Source organism: Oncorhynchus nerka, unplaced genomic scaffold (genome assembly GCF_034236695.1).
Source record: "Oncorhynchus nerka isolate Pitt River unplaced genomic scaffold, Oner_Uvic_2.0 unplaced_scaffold_1018, whole genome shotgun sequence".
NCBI lineage: Eukaryota > Metazoa > Chordata > Actinopteri > Salmoniformes > Salmonidae > Oncorhynchus > Oncorhynchus nerka.
This window is the reverse complement of record NW_027040285.1, coordinates 25,862-44,132: the sequence shown is the minus strand read 5'-3', so window position 1 is coordinate 44,132 and position 18,271 is coordinate 25,862. Positions and strand designations below refer to the sequence as shown.

Genomic DNA, 18,271 nt, shown 5'->3' with positions numbered 1-18,271 from the left:
GAAGTTCATAACTTATTTCATCTGTAGCCTAATAAACTACATGGTTTCTCAATTCATAGTGGGAGGACCACACAACATATCATGTGACTCCAAGTTAACTAAGATGTGGTTGTTATCATTAAGGAGTTTCCACAGCCATTTCTCACTTAGACATTTTTACTGACACAAATATACAAACAAATTGTCAAATGATTTAACAAATAGTCTGTCGGCATTTATAAAAGTGTACAGGCATATCCTGTTTCCATCAGCCCGGTCATTACTTTTGAAATGGTTGGATCAATATCCACCTTCATGATGTGGATGAAGCCTGATTTGGAATGTCTGGAGTAGTTCTATATGATGTCATAATTCACCCCTCTGATAATCTAGTGATATTTGGAATGTCTGAGTAGTTCTATATGATGTCATAATACACCCTCTGATAGTGATACATTTGCTCCATTGTTTCCATGTCAGTTGGTTTCCCACTCTGATGATTTATATCTGACAGAGGGGCTTTAAATGAATAGTATGGTGACATCTTAGTGTGTCTTGAAGTAAATAGGATTATTAATCATAAACTCCTATAGCAACAATACACTGCAGCTTTGACATCAAGAAGAGAATGGGCTGATGGGTGGTGGTGCTACTCTATAGGTAAGGCTGTCCAATATGAATGTTCAAATAGTCACTTCTAGCCAGCCTCCGCCCAGTACCCTGCCCTGAACTTAGTCACTGTTACTAGCCATCTACTACCTTGTATCCTTCTCCCTCTCGCTCTCATCCAACACTTCCCACACTGCCCCTACTGGATGGTATCGCGCCGTCCCAACCTTCGCTCTCTCTCCCCGCTACTCTCTCCTCTTCCATCCTATCATCTCTTCCCTCTGCTCAAACCTTCTCCAACCTATCTCCTGATTCTGCCTCCTCAACCCTCCTCTCCTCCCTTTCTGCATCCTTTGACTCTCTATGTCCCCTATCCTCCAGGCCGGCTCGGTCCTCCCCTCCCGCTCCGTGGCTCGACGACTCATTGCGAGCTCACAGAACAGGGCTCCGGGCAGCCGAGCGGAAATGGAGGAAAACTCGCCTCCCTACGGACCTGACATCCTTTCACTCCCTCCTCTCTACATTTTCCTCTTCTCTCTCTGCTGCTAAAGCCACTTTCTACCACTCTAAATTCCAAGCATCTGCCTCTAACCCTAGGAAGCTCTTTGCAACCTTCTCCTCCCTCCTGAATCCTCCTCCCCCTCCCCCTCCTCCTCTCTGCAGATGACTTCGTCAACCATTTTGAAAAGAAGGTCGACGACATCCGATCCTCGTTTGCTAAGTCAAACGACACCGCTGGTTCTGCTCACACTGCCCTACCCTGTGCTCTGACCTCTTTCTCCCCCTCTCTCCAGATGAAATCTCGCGTCTTGTGACGGCCTGCCGCCCAACAACCTGCCCGCTTGACCCTATCCCCTCCTCTCTTCTCCAGACCATTTCCGGAGACCTTCTCCCTTACCTCACCTCGCTCATCAACTCATCCCTGACCGCTGGCTACGTCCCCTTCCGTCTTCAAGAGAGCGAGAGTTGCACCCCTTCTGAAAAAACCTACACTCGATCCCTCCGATGTCAACAACTACAGACCAGTATCCCTTCTTTCTTTTCTCTCCAAAACTCTTGAACGTGCCGTCCTTGGCCAGCTCTCCCGCTATCTCTCTCAGAATGACCTTCTTGATCCAAATCAGTCAGGTTTCAAGACTAGTCATTCAACTGAGACTGCTCTTCTCTGTATCACGGAGGCGCTCCGCACTGCTAAAGCTAACTCTCTCCCTCTGCTCTCATCCTTCTAGACCTATCGGCTGCCTTCGATACTGTGAACCATCAGATCCTCCTCTCCACCCTCTCCGAGTTGGGCATCTCCCGGCGCGGCCAACGCTTGGATTGCGTCCTACCTGACAGGTCGCTCCTACCAGGTGGCGTGGCGAGAATCCGTCTCCACACCACGTGCTCTCACCACTGGTGTCCCCAGGGCTCTGTTCTAGGCCCTCTCCTATTCTCGCTATACACCAAGTCACTTGGCTCTGTCATAACCTCACATGGTCTCTCCTATCATTGCTATGCAGACGACACACAATTAATCTTCTCCTTTCCCCCTTCTGATGACCAGGTGGCGAAATCGCATCTCTGCATGTCTGGCAGACATATCAGTGTGGATGACGGATCACCACCTCAAGCTGAACCTCGGCAAGACGGAGCTGCTCTTCCTCCCGGGGAAGGACTGCCCGTTCCATGATCTCGCCATCACGGTTGACAACTCCATTGTGTCCTCCTCCCAGAGCGCTAAGAACCTTGGCGTGATCCTGGACAACACCCTGTCGTTCTCAACTAACATCAAGGCGGTGGCCCGTTCCTGTAGGTTCATGCTCTACAACATCCGCAGAGTACGACCCTGCCTCACACAGGAAGCGGCGCAGGTCCTAATCCAGGCACTCGTCATCTCCCGTCTGGATTACTGCAACTCGCTGTTGGCTGGGCTCCTGCCTGTGCCATTAAACCCCTACAACTCATCCAGAACGCCGCAGCCCGTCTGGTGTTCAACCTTCCCAAGTTCTCTCACGTCACCCCGCTCCTCCGCTCTCTCCACTGGCTTCCAGTTGAAGCTCGCATCCGCTCCCAGTACTCCATCCTGTATTCTAGTCAAGGCTCATCCTATATAACTACTGCTGTACACACCTTTTATATTCATATACGGTCCATAATGTCTAGACACACCATCATATACATTTTAAACAAATTGTATATATTTATATTCCAGACTCTGACATTCCTCATTCTACCATTTCTATATTTCTAAATCCTTAAAATAAATTGTAGGGAAAATCATTAGGTCACACAAATGACTATTTCTAAACAAAGATAATAGACAAGTAGAATGGGAGAGGTTTCTTAAACTATCTTTACTTACTCGGTGAATAGACTCCAGGGATGGTGATGAAGGCTGTAGGAATGAAGATCAGACAGTGAAGAGACTCCAGGGACGGTGATGAAGGCTGTAGGAATGAAGATCAGACAGTGAAGAGACTCCAGGGACGGTGATGAAGGCTGTAGGAATGAAGATCAGACAGTGAAGAGACTCCAGGGACGGTGATGAAGGCTGTAGGAATGAAGATCAGACAGTGAATGAAGGCTGGGAATCCAGTGAAGAGACTCAGGTGGTGATGAAGGCTGTAGGAATGAAGATCAGATGTGAAGAGACTCAGGGACAGTGAAGGCTGTGGAGGAAGCAGTGAAGAGACTCTGAACTGTAGGAATGAAGATCAGTGAAGAGACTCCAAGGGCGGTGATGAAGATCAGACAGCAATTCTGGTCCTGTGGTCAGGTGGGGGAGTGGTCGATCCATGCCAACAAAGACTACAACTGCTTCAAACAATGGGAGTGGCTACCATTGACCATCACACTTTCTTTCATAACCAGGAAGCCCATGTTGAGTCAGCAGTGTTCCCACTATGGAAGAGGGAGCATTCAGCATTCATCCAGTCTCTCAGAAAACCATGTTGAGCCATCAGTGTTCTCACTATGGAAGACTGAGCAGGAAGCCGTCATCCAGGGACAAGGACAAGGTGCAGCAGTTGGTAGCTGATGACAGAAGTGACAGCCTGGACACACAGCAAAGTTTGACGCGATCAGTGTTGTTGAGCAGAGAATCAACCAGAGAATCAACCAGATTGATTCACAGTCAGTGTTGTTGAGCAGAGAATCAACCAGAGAATCAACCAGATTGATTCACAGTCAGTGTTGTTGAGCAGAGAATCAACCAGAGAATCAACCAGATTGATTCACAGTCAGTGTTGTTGAGCAGAGAATCAACCAGAGAATCAACCAGATTGTTCACAGTTGTTGTTGAGCAGAGAATCAACCAGGTTGTTGAAGTTATTCAGGTGCATAATACTTTGATTTGTTTAATTCTGTTTTATTCAATTAGAATAATTTACTCTGAATGAGAACAATCACATCTGAGCTTTATGCATTATAACATCGATTGACTAAATGATGACGTTGACAGATTTGTAGTAAAACCAGGGTTGGAGTCAAATCCATTTAAATTCCAGTCAATTCAGAAAGTAAACCAAATTCCACATTTTCCTCATTGAAAACCATAGAAGATAATTTGAATTTTCAGTTTACTTCCTGAATTTACTGGAATATTCTGAAATTGATTCAATTGGGAGGTTTTCCTCATGAATCTGCACAACAACACCCTATAATGACGAAGCAAAAACAGGATTTTAGAAATGTTTGCAAATGCATTTTAAAATTAAAACTGAAATATCACATTTAAATAAGTATTCAGAACCTTAACTCAGTGCTTTGTTGAAGCACTTTTGGCAGTGATTATAGCCTCAAGCCGCCTTGGGTATGACACTACAATCTTGGCACCCCTGTATTTGTGGAGTTTCTCCCATTCTTCTCTGCAGATCCTCTCAAGATCTGTCAGTTTGGATGGAGAGTGTCACTGCGCAGCTATTTTCAGGATTTCTTCAGAGTTGTTCGATCAGGTTCAAATCCGGGCTCTGGCTGGGCCACTCAAGGACATTCAGAGACTTGTCCCAAAGCCACTTCTATGTTGTCTTCGCTGTGTGCTTAGGGTCGTTGTCCTGTGGGAAGGTGAACCTTTGCCCCAGTCTGAGGTCCTGAGTGCTCTTGAGCAGGTTTTCATCAATTATCTCTCTGTACTTTGCTCCGTACATCTTTCCCTCGATCCTGACTAGTCTCCCAGTCCCTGCCACTGAAAAATATCCCCAATAACACCATGATATTGCCATCACCACGATTCACCGTAGGGGTGGTGCCAGGTTTCCTCCAGACCTGACGCTTGGCATTCAGGCCAAAGAGTTTAATATTGGTTTCATCAGATCAGAGAATCTTGTTTCTCATGGTCTGAGAGTCTTTCATGTGCCTTTTACTGAGAAGTGGCTTCCGTCTGGCCACTCTACCAAAAAGGCCAAATTGGTGGAGTGCTGCAGAGATGGTTGTCCTTCTGGAAGGTTCTCCCATCTCCACAAAGGAACTCTTGAGCTCTGTCAGAGTGACCATCGGGTTCTCAGTAACGTCCCTGAACAAGGCCCTTCTCCCCCAATTGTTCAGTTTGGCTGGGCGGCCAGCACTATGAAGTCTTGGTGGTTCCAAACTTTCCATTTAAGAATGATGGCAGCCACTGTGTTCTTTAGGACCTTCAATGCTGCAGAAATGCTTTGGTCCACTTCCCCAGATCCGTGACACAATCCTGTCTCGAAAGAATTATATCACATCAAATAAAGGCTACTTAAAGTTCATGAGAGAACATGCATATGCTCTTACACTTGTCTCATGTTTACAAAAATAGAATTGTGCTTTTGGTCATTAAGCCTCATTAAATCAAACTGTATAAAGCTGTATGTATTTTATTTCAACACCTGCTCCTGATCTGTACCTCAGTACATTGACTCTGTACTGGTACCCCCTGTATATAGCCTCCACATTGACTCTGTACTGGTACCCCCTGTATATATTCTCCACATTGACTCTGTACTAGTACCCCCTGTATATAGCCTCCACATTGACTCTGTACTGGTACCCCCTGTATATAGCCTCCACATTGACTCTGTACTGGTACCCCCTGTATATAGCCTCCACATTGACTCTGTACTGGTACCCCTGTATATAGTCTCCACATTGACTCTGTACTGGTATCTCCCCTGTATATAGTCTCCACATTGACTCTGTACTGGTAACCCCTGTATATAGCCTCCACATTGACTCTGTACTGGTACCCCCTGTATATAGCCTCCACATTGACTCTGTACTGGTACCCCCTGTATATAGGTTCCACATTGACTCTGTACTGGTACCCCCTGTATATAGCCTCCACATTGACTATGTACTGGTACCCCTGTATATAGCCTCCACATTGACTCTGTACTGGTACCCCCTGTATATAGCCTCCACATTAACTCTGTACTGGTACCCCCTGTATATAGCCTCCACATTAACTCTGTACTGGTACCCCCTGTATTTTGTCTCGTTATTGTTTTTTTTTGTCTCATGTTACTTTTTTAAACGTTTTATTTTGGGAATATTTTCTTAACCCTTATTTTTCTTATCTACGTTGTTGGTTAAGGGCTTGTCAGTAAGCATTTCACGTTAAGATCTACACCTGTTGTATTCAGCGCATGTGACAAATAATATTTGATTGTAACTAAATATGAAGTATGTCAGTTTCAATGTTACGGTCTTTGATTCAATTATATTTCTGAAACTCAGGCTGTGTGTGTATATCTGCGTCATTCCTTGATCATTCCTTGTGGTCCTGTAGCTCAGTTGGTGGAGTATAGTGCTTGTTAAACCAGGGTAGTGGGTTTGATTCCTGGGACCACCCATCCTAAAGTGTTTGTACACATGACTGCAAATCCCTTTGGATAAAAGTGTCTGTGATACTGACTACCCCTGTATAAGGTATCCTTGTTTGTACCAGTTGGATGCTTTGGAGTGTCTGCTAAATGGCCCACTGATTATACCAAACATTTCGAACCTTCCTAATATGGAGTTGGACCCTCCCCTTTCTCCCTCAGAATAGCCTCAATTCATCGGGCATGGACTCGACAAGGTGTCGAAAGCTTTCCACAGGGATGCTGGCCCATGTTGACTCCAATGCTTCCTTTGGGTGCAGTGGAGGCTCCTCAGAGGAGGAAGGGGAGGCTCCTGAGAGGAGGAAGGGGATGCTCCTCAGAGGAGAAAGGGGAGGCTCCTCAGAGGAGGAAGGGGAAGCTCCTGAGAGGAGGAGGGGAGGCTCTGAGAGGAGGAAGGGGAGGCTCCTCAGAGGAAGGAGGCTCCTCAGAGGAGGAAGAGGCTATAAACTATATTAAAAATAATCACGTCACCAAATAATTGATGAAAACATGAAGGTCTACAGTAGCCTCAGCAGCATTCTGTAGGGTAGCACCATGTTGTAGCCTGAACAGCGAGTTTCTGTTTCTCCTCTGAGTAATTTGACTTCAATTGAAACCTGACTTTGGTAACCCATTTTTGGGTACATCCTGTATAAGACTTCAATACAAACCTACAGGTTTTGAAACGTTTTTTTCACCTGGTCACATACAGCTGATGTGTTGTGCATTGAAGTCCAGAAGCGAAGGGAAAAGGTGAGAGGAGGAGAGAAGGAATACAACGTGGCTGTAATGAAAGTGAACTGTGTTTACACATGATCAGGGGTGTATTCATTCCGACGATTCTGTTGAAAAACATTTCTTCCCTGGAACAAAACGGGATAAACATACCTGAATTTGTTTTTAAACAACTCCACATTTGCAACTGCTGGACTAATGATTACATTCTAGATCAGTAGGTGAGAGTGACATTGAATGTGTCACTGTCTGTCACCTTAAAATTTTCTCTCAACCTGTGTGCACCTACATTGTAAACTTTCATTCATAGACTAGGTTGTAGCTACCTCATGATGGGTATAGGGAAAATGTGAGTATAATATAGTATCCATAGACCTATGTACTGTTACGTTGAACAGGGTGAATGGAATATGAATGTCACCAACATGCTGTAGTAGAAATAAGGACTCCAACATGACTGTAGTAGACGTTGATGGATTTAATAGTGACATCAGTCAAATCATGCTTTCATAAGGACATGCCCATGAAAAACAAAATGGTCCTCCCTCATCTTAAACAGCACTGACCTCCACTGTTACGGTGGTGGACCATTCTTGGTACACATGGGAAACTGTTGAGTTTGAAAAACAAATCACAAATCGGTGCGCCTGGAACCTACTACCATACCCCGTTCAAAGGCACTTAAATATTTAGTCTTCCCAATTCACCCTCTGAATGGTACTCAGACACAATCCATGTCTCATTTGTCTCAAGGCTTAACAATCCTTCTTTAACCGGCCTCCTCCCTTCATCTACACGGATTGAAGTGGATTTAACTAGTGACATCAGTAAGGGATCATAGCTTTCACCTGGATTCACCTGGTCAGTCTATGTCATGGAAGGAGCAGGTGTTCTTAATGTTTTGTATACTCAGTGTATAGCAGGACAGATATTCAAGTGCTATTTCCATGTGATGCATTTGCTCTGTTGTTTACAGGGTGATTTGTATCTTATAGAGCATGGCTTTAAGGGAAGAGTATGGTCACATCTAGACAAAAACGATTGTGAAAAATGAACAGAGAAAATGTGTATAAACACACTATCTATTCATAGAAGTATTTATGCATCATCTACATATTCATATTACGCTTTTACGTCTGTGTACAGGAAAGTAGTAGTTGTAAGACGTAAGAGAAAATATATCAGCTTATTGTTAAATAATTATGACGTTCTTTCCAATACAAAAAGTGTAGTAACTATTGTTTCCAAACTGCGTTACCCACTCCAGTCAGCAGATGGCGACGAGCCTCTTTCAGGTGATGCTTCTTGTGTGACGTATAATGGACTGGACGGGACGCTTCTTCAGGAACAACAACACGGATACTATTTCAGCCACCTCGGTAGCTTGCTGGACAAGGTAAAACTGAAAGTATTAACTTTTAGGCCATGTTAATGTACATTAGCTAATCGCAGTGTATAAAACATATTTCAGTTGACGTTAACTTGAACCTAATTTGCTTGTTCAAGTTGCAAATGTGTTAAAGATTGATACTGAGCCTAGCACTAGGCTATTCGCTAATGCTAACTAGCTAGCTAACATCCCTGACCATGAGCTCATTAAACTACTCATCCCCTGCTAAAGAAGAGGATGTCTGCTGTCCGGAGAAAGAAGCTCTGGCGCTGAACATTGTCGTGAAAGACGAAGAGGAGGATATTACAGTGAAAGGAGAGAAAGAAGCTCTGCCGCTGAACATTGTCGTGAAAGACGAAGAGGAGGAGGATATTACAGTGAAAGGAGAGAAAGATGCTCTGCCGCTGAACATTGTCGTGAAAGACGAAGATGATATTTCAGTGAAAGGAGAGAAAGATGCTCTGGCTCTGGACATTGTCGTGAAAGACGAAGAGGAGGATATTACAGTGAAAGGAGAGAAAGAACCTTTCAGAATTAAAAAGGAGGAAGAGGAGGCTGTTATAGGGAAAGAAGAGAAAGCATCCTCTTCCTCTCTAAAAGGTTCTATCTCAGTAAAGGTGAAGGAGGAAGACGTTTTGGGAGTGAAAGAGGAGGAGACAGAATATCAGATTAACAGCAGTGAGTACTGTTTTAAAAACAGGGGCACAAACTATGCAGTTGTTGAATTAATGTGTGGTTTTTAAGGGTCATTCTACTGAAGTTCTTCACTTCAATATGATGTTCAGTACTATATAAATTGTTAAAGGGTCAATCTGCCATTGCTACATATATTTTTGGGACTGTTAAATGAGATTTAATTATATATAACAGGCTTTCAAAATTTAATAATGGAGCATAATTTATACTTAAAATATCAAAGGGACACAAAAGGTACCCAATTAATTTAGAGATATTAATGCCTCTGATAAGACCCTATGACTGTAATAGACAGTAATAATTGATGATGGTAATAAGTTCACCATCTGTTTGATGTTCTCGTTCAAACAGGAGAGAGACATGACTATCGTGGATCCTCTGGGGAGCCTCAACAACATCCTGATGCTGACGAGACAGAGAAGAGTCTCTCCAGATCAGACCACCAGATGGTACAGCTTGGTCTGGTCTAGCATACAGCTTGCTCTATCGGGGGCTGGGTTTCTGTAAGGCACTTTATGACAACAGTGACATCAGCATCCATAATGATATGTGTCTGTGTCCCCTCTTTATGGTTACCAGGACAACACCAGCCCTTCCTCCCTCCCGGAGTCCCTGTGTCGTGCCTCTCCCGGTAGCACCTTACTGCTGGGTATGAAGAGGTTGTCTGTGCTGCTGGTGGACTGCAGGAAAACAACGGGGCTGAGTGGAACTGTGAGAGGAGGAGAAGAGAAGAAAGGATCAGATTTGACACATCAAAGTAAGTGCTGTAGTTTAGTTTGATCTGCCCACCGGTATCTGTTACCAGGACAACCAGCAGAGTTCTGTTAGTTGACAGGAAGATAGACTGGTGTATATGGATGTTATGAATATCATAACACTGAAAAAGGATTCTGCCAATGAAAAGAGAGAAACCAATTGACCATATAAATCCTTGAAAGTTAGCTTTGGAGAGAAAGTTTCAAGATGATCCAATGTAAGGTGCTTGTTTTACAAAAACTTTTCCTTAAAACATTATGGATGTTACATTGCCTGTCCCAGTCAACGCCCCTATCTTTACAAGACTGTAGAACAGGCAAACTAAACTCAAGACTTTGGTAATTAATTAACTAGTACTGAAGAAAAGCTGTGATCAGGCTGCCTACTCATGCAAAAGCTTCAAACTGTAACCTGTGCCGGCAACCTTGTTCAGGTTATCAATCAACCTACCAGGGTAGTGACAAACAGTAGAGGAATGAAATCATCAACATGGTTTGATCATATCTTTACTAATGCTGCAGAAATGGGTTTTAAAGCAGCATCCAGATCCATCAGATGTAGTGATCACAATATAGTAGCCATGTCTAGGAAAACCACTGTTCCAAAGGCTGGGACTAATATTGTGTATAAGAGGTCATACATTTTTTTGTAGTGATTCCTATGTTATTGATGTAAATAATATTTGTTGGCCCTTGGTGTGTAATGATGAGCAACCAGACGCTGCCCTTGACACATTTGAAACTGCTTATCCCAGTTACTAATAAGCATGCACCCATTAAGAAAATGACTGTAAAAACTGTTACATCCATGTGAATTGATGAGGAATTTAAAAATGGTATGATGAAGAGGTAGGCAAAAGAGATGCCATATAGGTCTGGCTGAATAACTGATTGGCAAACCTATTGCAAATTGAGAAATCATGTGACTAAAATGAATAAAAAGAAGAAACTACACTATGAAACAAAGATAAATGACATGAAGAATGACAGGATAAATCTTTGGAGCATCTTCAATGAAATTTTGCGCAAATAAAATCAACAATGACAAGTCACTGGTGTCTGACAACGTGGATGGAAAATTGAGGATAATAGCAGCCAATATTGCCATTCCTATTTTCCTTGTCTTTAATTTAAGCCTACTAGAAAGTGTGTGCCCTGTGGAGCTAATTTGGAATACTTTTCGGAGTTGTGACCGCAATTTCCGGGCGATTTCTCAGCCAAACGTGAAGAACAAACAGAGCTATTTCGCCTATAAAAAAATAATCTTTTGGGAAAAAATGAACTTTGGCTGTCTACCTGGGAGTCTCGTGAGTGAAAACATTTGAAGTTCATCAGAGGTAAACGATTTAATTTGATTGCTTTTCTGATTTCCGTGACAAGTTTGCCTGCTGCTAGCAAGGCATAATGCTATGCTAGGCTATGATAAACTTACACAGATGCTTGTCTAGCTTTGGGTGTAAAGCATATTTTGAAAATCTGAGATGACAGGGTGATTAACAAAAGGCTAAGCTGTGTTCCAATATATTTCACTTGTGATTTTCATGAATAGGAATATTTTCTATGAAGATTTATGTCCGTTGCGTTATGCTAATTAGTGTCAGATGATGATAACGGTCCCGTTCACGGGCTGGGTGTCACTACAGGTTAAGTTACATGGTCCCTACTATGCTAATTCTGTAGCGGTATTGTTAGAGGGGGCTAAATAAATATTTTGTTGGTGCGCCAGGCAGGTATTAACCCTAGTTATTAAAGTTAGTTATTACCTATTATAACATTATTATTTTTTAAATATTATTAAAACCGAAAGGATGAGAATATAATAGATAGAGTAGCGCTTCCAGACACATTCTAAACATTATGGAGACTTAAAGGAGGACTGTAACAGCTAATGATGAAACATTATGGAGTCTTAAAGGAGGACTGTAGCATCATGAGGTAATCACCGGGAATTCGTTTAAATTAACATGTGTGCCTTTTTAGAAGTCAAGTTGTGGAATTTCATTCCTTATAACCTGTTTGGGATAGGGGGCAGTATTTTCACGTCCGGAAGAAAAGCGTTCCCAAAGTAAACTACCTGCTACCTGCCCAGAAGCTAGGATATGCATATAATTGGTAGGTTTGGATAGAAAACACTCTAAAGTTTTTAAAACTGTTAAAATAATGTCTGTGCGTATATCATAACTTATTTGGCAGGTGAAACCCCGAGGACAAACCATCCAGGAGGACTTTTTTGTTGTTGAGGTGACTCTGTTTTCAAATGGTTTTGTGTGGCACTTTTGCTGTTGCACTTGGTTGCAGTTCCTATTGCTTCCACTAGATGTCAACAGTCTTTAGAAATTGGTTGATGTTTTTCTTTAGAGAAATGAAGAAGTTCGGCTATTCAGAACCAGGGTCCAGCCTAGTGCTCTCTAATGTTTTGATGCGCGCTCCAGGTCACGCGCTTCACGTTGTTTTTATCCGGTATTGAACACAGTTTATCCCATCTTAAATTTTCTCGATTATTTACGTTTTAAAATACCTAAAGTTGGATTAGGAAAGTTGTTTCAAATGTTTGGACAGCATTTACAGGTATCGTATTAGATATTTTGTAGTCATGCTGGGCGAGTTGGAACCAGTGTTTTTTTTTTAAATCAAACGCGCCAAATAAATGGACATTTTGGAGATATAACGACGGAATTAATCGAAGAAAAGGACCATTTGTGATGTTTATGGGACATTGGAGTGCCAACAGAAGAAGCTCTTCAAAGGTAAGGCACAAATTATATAGTTATTTCTGAGGTTTGTGTCGCGCCTGGTGGGTTGAAATATGATTGTCGTGGGTTGAAATATGATTGTCGTGTGTTTGTTTGATGGGGTGCTGTCCTCAGATAATCGCATGGTTTGCTTTTGCCGTAAATCCTTTTTGAAATCTGACACGGTGGCTAGATTAACAAGAAGTTAACATTTGCACTTGTGAATGCATGAAAGTTAAATATTTCTAATAAATAAATTAAAAAATACTTTGCACTCTGCAATTTCACCGGATGTTGTCAACGTTCCGCTAGCGGAATCCCTAGCCATAACATGCTCAGCCCCCTCCTGTACTCCCTGTTCACTCATGACTGCATGGCCAGACACGACACCAACGCCATCATTGAACAGTGTCATCAGGCCTGATCACTGACAACAACAACAAAGCCTACAGGGAGGAGGTCAGAGACCTGGTCGTGTGGTGCCAGGACAGCAACCATTCCCTCAATGTGATCAAGATAAAGGAGATGATTGTGGACTACAGGAAAAGGAGGACCAAGCACGCCCCATTCTCATTGACAGAGCTGTAGCTGAGCAGGTTGAGAGTTTCAAGTTCCTTGGTGTCCGCATCACCAACAAACTATCATGGTCCAAGCACACCAAGACAGTCGTGAAGAGGGCACGACAAAACCTATTCCCCTTCAGGATACTGAAAAGATTTGTCATGGGTCTTCAGATCCTCAAAATGTTCTACAGCTGCACCATCGAGAGCATCCTGACTGATTGCATCACTGCCTGGTTTGGCAACTGCTCGGCCTCTGACCGCAAGGCACTACAGAGGGCAGTGCGTACGGCCCAGTACATCACTAGGACCAAGCTTCCTGCCACTCAGGACTTCTATACCAGGCGGTGTCAGAGGGACTTTTTTTGTACTTTACAAGTATTTTTCTTAACTGCATTGTTGGTTAAGGGCTTGTAAGTAAGCATTTCACTAAGGTCTACACCGGTTGTATTCGGCACGTGAATAATAATATTTAATTTGATTTTCATACTTTTCTAATAAAACACTTTTCAACCCATATGATCTATTACATAATAAAAGTTGTAATACAAATATCATGTCATAGTGAATTCATGACACGTGAACGAACAAGCCTTTTCATACTTTATAATATGGCTATACAGTGGGGAGAACAAGTATTTGATAACCTGCAAAATCGGCAGTGTTTCCTACTTACAAAGCATGTAGAGGTCGGTAAGTTTTTATCATGGATACACTTTAAAAAATATATATATATTTCACCTTTATTTAACCAGGTAGGCAAGTTGAGAACAAGTTCTCATTTACAATTGCGACCTGGCCAAGATAAAGTAAAGCAGTTCGACACATACAACGACAGAGTTACACATGGAGTAAAACAAACATACAGTCAATAATACAGTATAAACAAGTCTATATACGATGTGAGCAAATGAGGTGAGATAAGGGAGGTAAAGGCAAAAAAGGCCATGGTGGCAAAGTAAATACAATATAGCAAGTAAAACACTGGAATGGTAGATTTGCAGTGGAAGAATGTGCAAAGTAGAAATAAAAATAATGGGGTGCAAAGGAGCAAAATAAATAAATAAATAAAATAAATACAGTAGGGAAAGAGGTAGTTGTTTGGGTTTAAATTATAGGTGGGCTATGTACAGGTGCAGTAATCTGTGAGCTGCTCTGACAGTTGGTGCTTAAAGCAAGTGAGGGAGATAAGTGTTTCCAGTTTCAGTCATTGGTAGCAGAGAACTGGAAGGAGAGGCAGCCAAAGAAAGAATTGATTTTGGGGGTGACCAGAGAGATATACCTGCTGGAGGGCGTGCTACAGGTGCGTGCTACAGGTGGGTGATGCTATGGTGACCAGCGAGCTGAGATAAGGGGGGACTTTACCTAGCAGGGTCTTGTAGATGAAGAGCATGCATTTAGTTTTACTTGTATTTAAGAGCAATTGGAGGCCACGGAAGGAGAGTTGTATGGCATTGAAGCTTGCCTGGAGGGTTGTTAACACAGTGTCCAAAGAAGGGCCAGAAGTATACAGAATGGTGTTGTCTGTGTAGAGGTGGATCAGAGACTCACCAGCAGCAAGAGCGACATCATTGATGTATACAGAGAAGAGAGTCGGTCCAACAATTGAACCCTGTGGCACCCCCATAAAGACTGCCAGAGGTCCGGACAGCAGACCCTCCGATTTGACACACTGAACTCTATCAGAGAAGTAGTTGGTGAACCAGGCGAGGCAATCATTTGAGAAACCAAGGCTGTTGAGTCTGCCGATGAGGATGTGGTGATTGACAGAGTTGAAAGCCTTGTCCAGATCAATGAATACGGCTGCACAGTAATGTTTCTTATCGATGGCGGTTAAGATATCGTTTAGGATCTTGAGCGTGGCTGAGGTGCACCCATGACCAGCTCTGAAACCAGATTGTATAGCAGAGAAGGTATGGTGAGATTCTAAATGGTCGGTAATGGATGGACCTTAGAAAGGCAAGGTAGGATCGATATAGGTCTGTAGCAGTTTGGGTCAAGAGTGTCCCCCCCTTTGAAGAGGGGGATGACCGCAGCTGCTTTCCAATCTTTGGGAATCTCAGACGACACGAAAGAGAGGTTGAACAGGCTAGTAATAGGGGTGGCAACAATTTCGGCAGATAATTTTAGAAAGAAAGGGTCCAGATTGTCTAGCCTGGGTTGATTTGTAGGGGTCCAGATTTTGCCACTCTGTCAGAACATCAGCTGACTGGATTTGGGAGAAAGAGAAATGGGGAAGGCTTGGGCGAGTTGCTGTGGGGGATGCAGTGCTGTTGACCGGGGTAGGAGTAGCCAGGTGGAAAGCATGGCCAGCCATAGAAAAATGCTTATTGAAATTCTCAATTATGGTGGATTTATCAGTGGTGACAGTGTTTCCTATCTTCAGTGCAGTGGGCAGCAGGGAGGAGGTGTTCTTATTCTCCATGGACTTTACAGTGTTCCAGAACTTTTTTGAGTTAGTGTTGCAGGAAGCAAATTTCTGCTTGAAAAAGCTAACCTTGGCTTTTCTAACTGCCTGTGTATAATGGTTTCTAGCTTCCCTGAACAGCTGCATATCACGGGGGCTGTTCGATGCTAATGCAGAACTCCATAGGATGTTTTTGTGTTGGTTAAGGGCAGTCAGGTCTGGGGAGAACCAAGGGCTATATCTGTTCCTGGTTCTACATTTCTTGAACGGGGCATGCTTATTTAAGATGGTTAGGAAGGCATTTTAAAAAAAATACCCAGGCATCCTCTACTGACGGGATGAGATCAATATCCTTCCAGGATACCCCGGCCAGGTCGATTAGAAAGGCCTGCTCGCTGAAGTGTTTCAGGGAGCGTTTGACAGTGATGAGTGGAGGTCGTTTGACCGCTGACCCATTACGGATGCAGGCAATGAGGCAGTGATCGCTGAGATCTTGGTTGATAACAGCAGAGGTGTATTTAGAGGGCAAGTTGGTTAGGATGATATCTATGAGGGTGCCCGTGTTTAAGGCTTTGGGGAGGTTCATTGATAATTTGTGTGAGATTGAGGGCATCACGTTTAGATTGTAGGATGGCTGGGGTGTTAAGCATGTTCCAGTTTAGGTCGCCTAGCAGCACGAGCTCGAAGATAGATGGGGGGCAATCAGTTCACATATGGTGTCCAGAGCACAGCTGGGGGCAGAGGGTGGTCTATAGCAGGCTTCAACCATGAGAGACGGGATCTAAAACAAAAATCCAGAAAATCACATTGAATGATTTTTAAGTAATTAATTTGCATTTTGAGACCCAGAGTTACTTCTGCTGCAGAGGATAAGTTCATTAGAGTTACCAGCCTCAGAAATGGCTGCCCAAATAAATGCTTCACAGAGTTGCATGAACAGACACATCTCAATATCAACTGTTCAGAGGAGACTGTGTGAATCAGGCCTTCATGGTCGAATTGCTGCAAAACCACTACTCAAGCACACCAATAGGAAGAAAGAGACTTGCTTGGGCCCAGAAACCCGAGCAATGTGACATTAGACTGGATATCTGTCCTTGGGTCTGATGAGTCCAAATTTGAGATTTTTGGATCCGGCGTCATGTCTTTGTGACGAGGGTAGATGAACCACTACTCAAGCACACCAATAAGAAGAAGAGACTTGCTTGGGCCAAGAAACACGAGCAATGGACATTAGACCGGTGGATATCTGTCCTTGGGTCTGATGAGTCCAAATTTGAGATTTTTGGATCCGAGCGTCATGTCTTTGTGAGACGAGGAGTAGATGAACAGATTATCTCCGCATGTGTGGTTCCCACCGTGAAGCATGGAGGAGGAGATGTGATGGTGTGCGGGTGCTTTGCTGTTGACAATGTCATGAATAAATAAATCAAAGTCACACTTAACCAGCATGGCTTCCACAGCATTCTACAGCTATATGCCATCCCATCTGGTTTGGGCTTAGTCCCACTGTCATTTGATTTTCAACAGGACAATGACCCAACACACCTCCAGGCTGTGTAAGAGCTATTTTACCAAGAAGGAGAGTGATGGAGTGCTGCATCAGATGACCTGGCCTACACAATCCCCCGACCTCAACCAAATCAAGATGGTTTGGGATGAGTTGGATCGCAGAGGTGAAGGGAAAGCGGCCTACAAGTTCTCAGCATATGTGGGAATGCCTACAAGACTGTTGGAAAAGGATTCCAGGTGAAGCTGTTTGAGAGAAAGCAAGGGTGGCAACTTTTGAAGAATAAAATATATATTTTGATTTAACACTTGTGGTTACTACATGATTCCATGTGTTTTTTAATAATTTTGATGTCTTTATTATTCTACAATGTAGAAAATAGTAAAAATAAAGAAAAACCCTTGAATGAGTAGGTGAGTCCAAACTTTTGACTGGTACTGTACATTAAATTCCGTAACAGCTCCAGTGGACATTCCTGCAGTCAGCATGCCAATTGCCCGCTCCCTCAGAGATCTGTGGCATTGTTGTGGGAACAAACTGCACATTTTCGAGTAGCCTTTTATTATCCCCAGCACAAGGTGCACCTGTGTAATAAGCAAGACGGACGTTCTAAAACATGGAGGACAGTTGTATAGATAGCCTTTTAGAAGTGAGGTATCATGATCTCTTTCAGTAATGAAGAAAGCTATAGCACAGGAGAGAGTTTTGCAATTCAGCTCAGTTTACATGGAAGTTCTAGAACATGGAGGACAGTTGATAATCCAAATCACCTGTCAGGTGGATGGATTATCTTGAATTCGCAAAGAATAATATCAGTCATAATGTTAGGATTATTATTATTCCGATTATTATTAGGCGTGTGTGTGTGTGTGTGTGTGTGTGTAGGGATGTAAAAAATTCTGCAATCTTTTTTGTTCAGCTCATGAACCATCCAACACTTTACATGTTGCGTTTATATTTTAGTTTTTTGTTGTTACTATCAGTTTTAGGAACATTTACCCAAAATATGACATCAGCGATAATCAAAATGTTGAAAATCTGTGAATGTCTAAATAAGAAATTGGTCCAATTAAACAGCAATGTGTCGAACCCTT

At 43.0% G+C, this 18,271-nt stretch overlaps 1 protein-coding gene across 1 annotated transcript in view; it reads left to right on the top strand.

Moving 5' to 3' along the window:
* LOC135570235 (uncharacterized) overlaps positions 1 to 17,482 on the top strand; it is a 52,069-nt gene extending 34,587 nt beyond the window's left edge. The window contains exons 4-6 of the mRNA XM_065016345.1: positions 9,565 to 9,662; positions 9,793 to 9,970; positions 17,198 to 17,482. Coding sequence (XP_064872417.1) covers positions 9,565 to 9,662; positions 9,793 to 9,970; positions 17,198 to 17,205 — 284 coding nt within the window. The 3' untranslated portion in view covers positions 17,206 to 17,482. The remainder of the gene's footprint in view (positions 1 to 9,564; positions 9,663 to 9,792; positions 9,971 to 17,197) is intronic.
* The last annotated feature ends 789 nt before the right edge of the window (positions 17,483 to 18,271 follow it).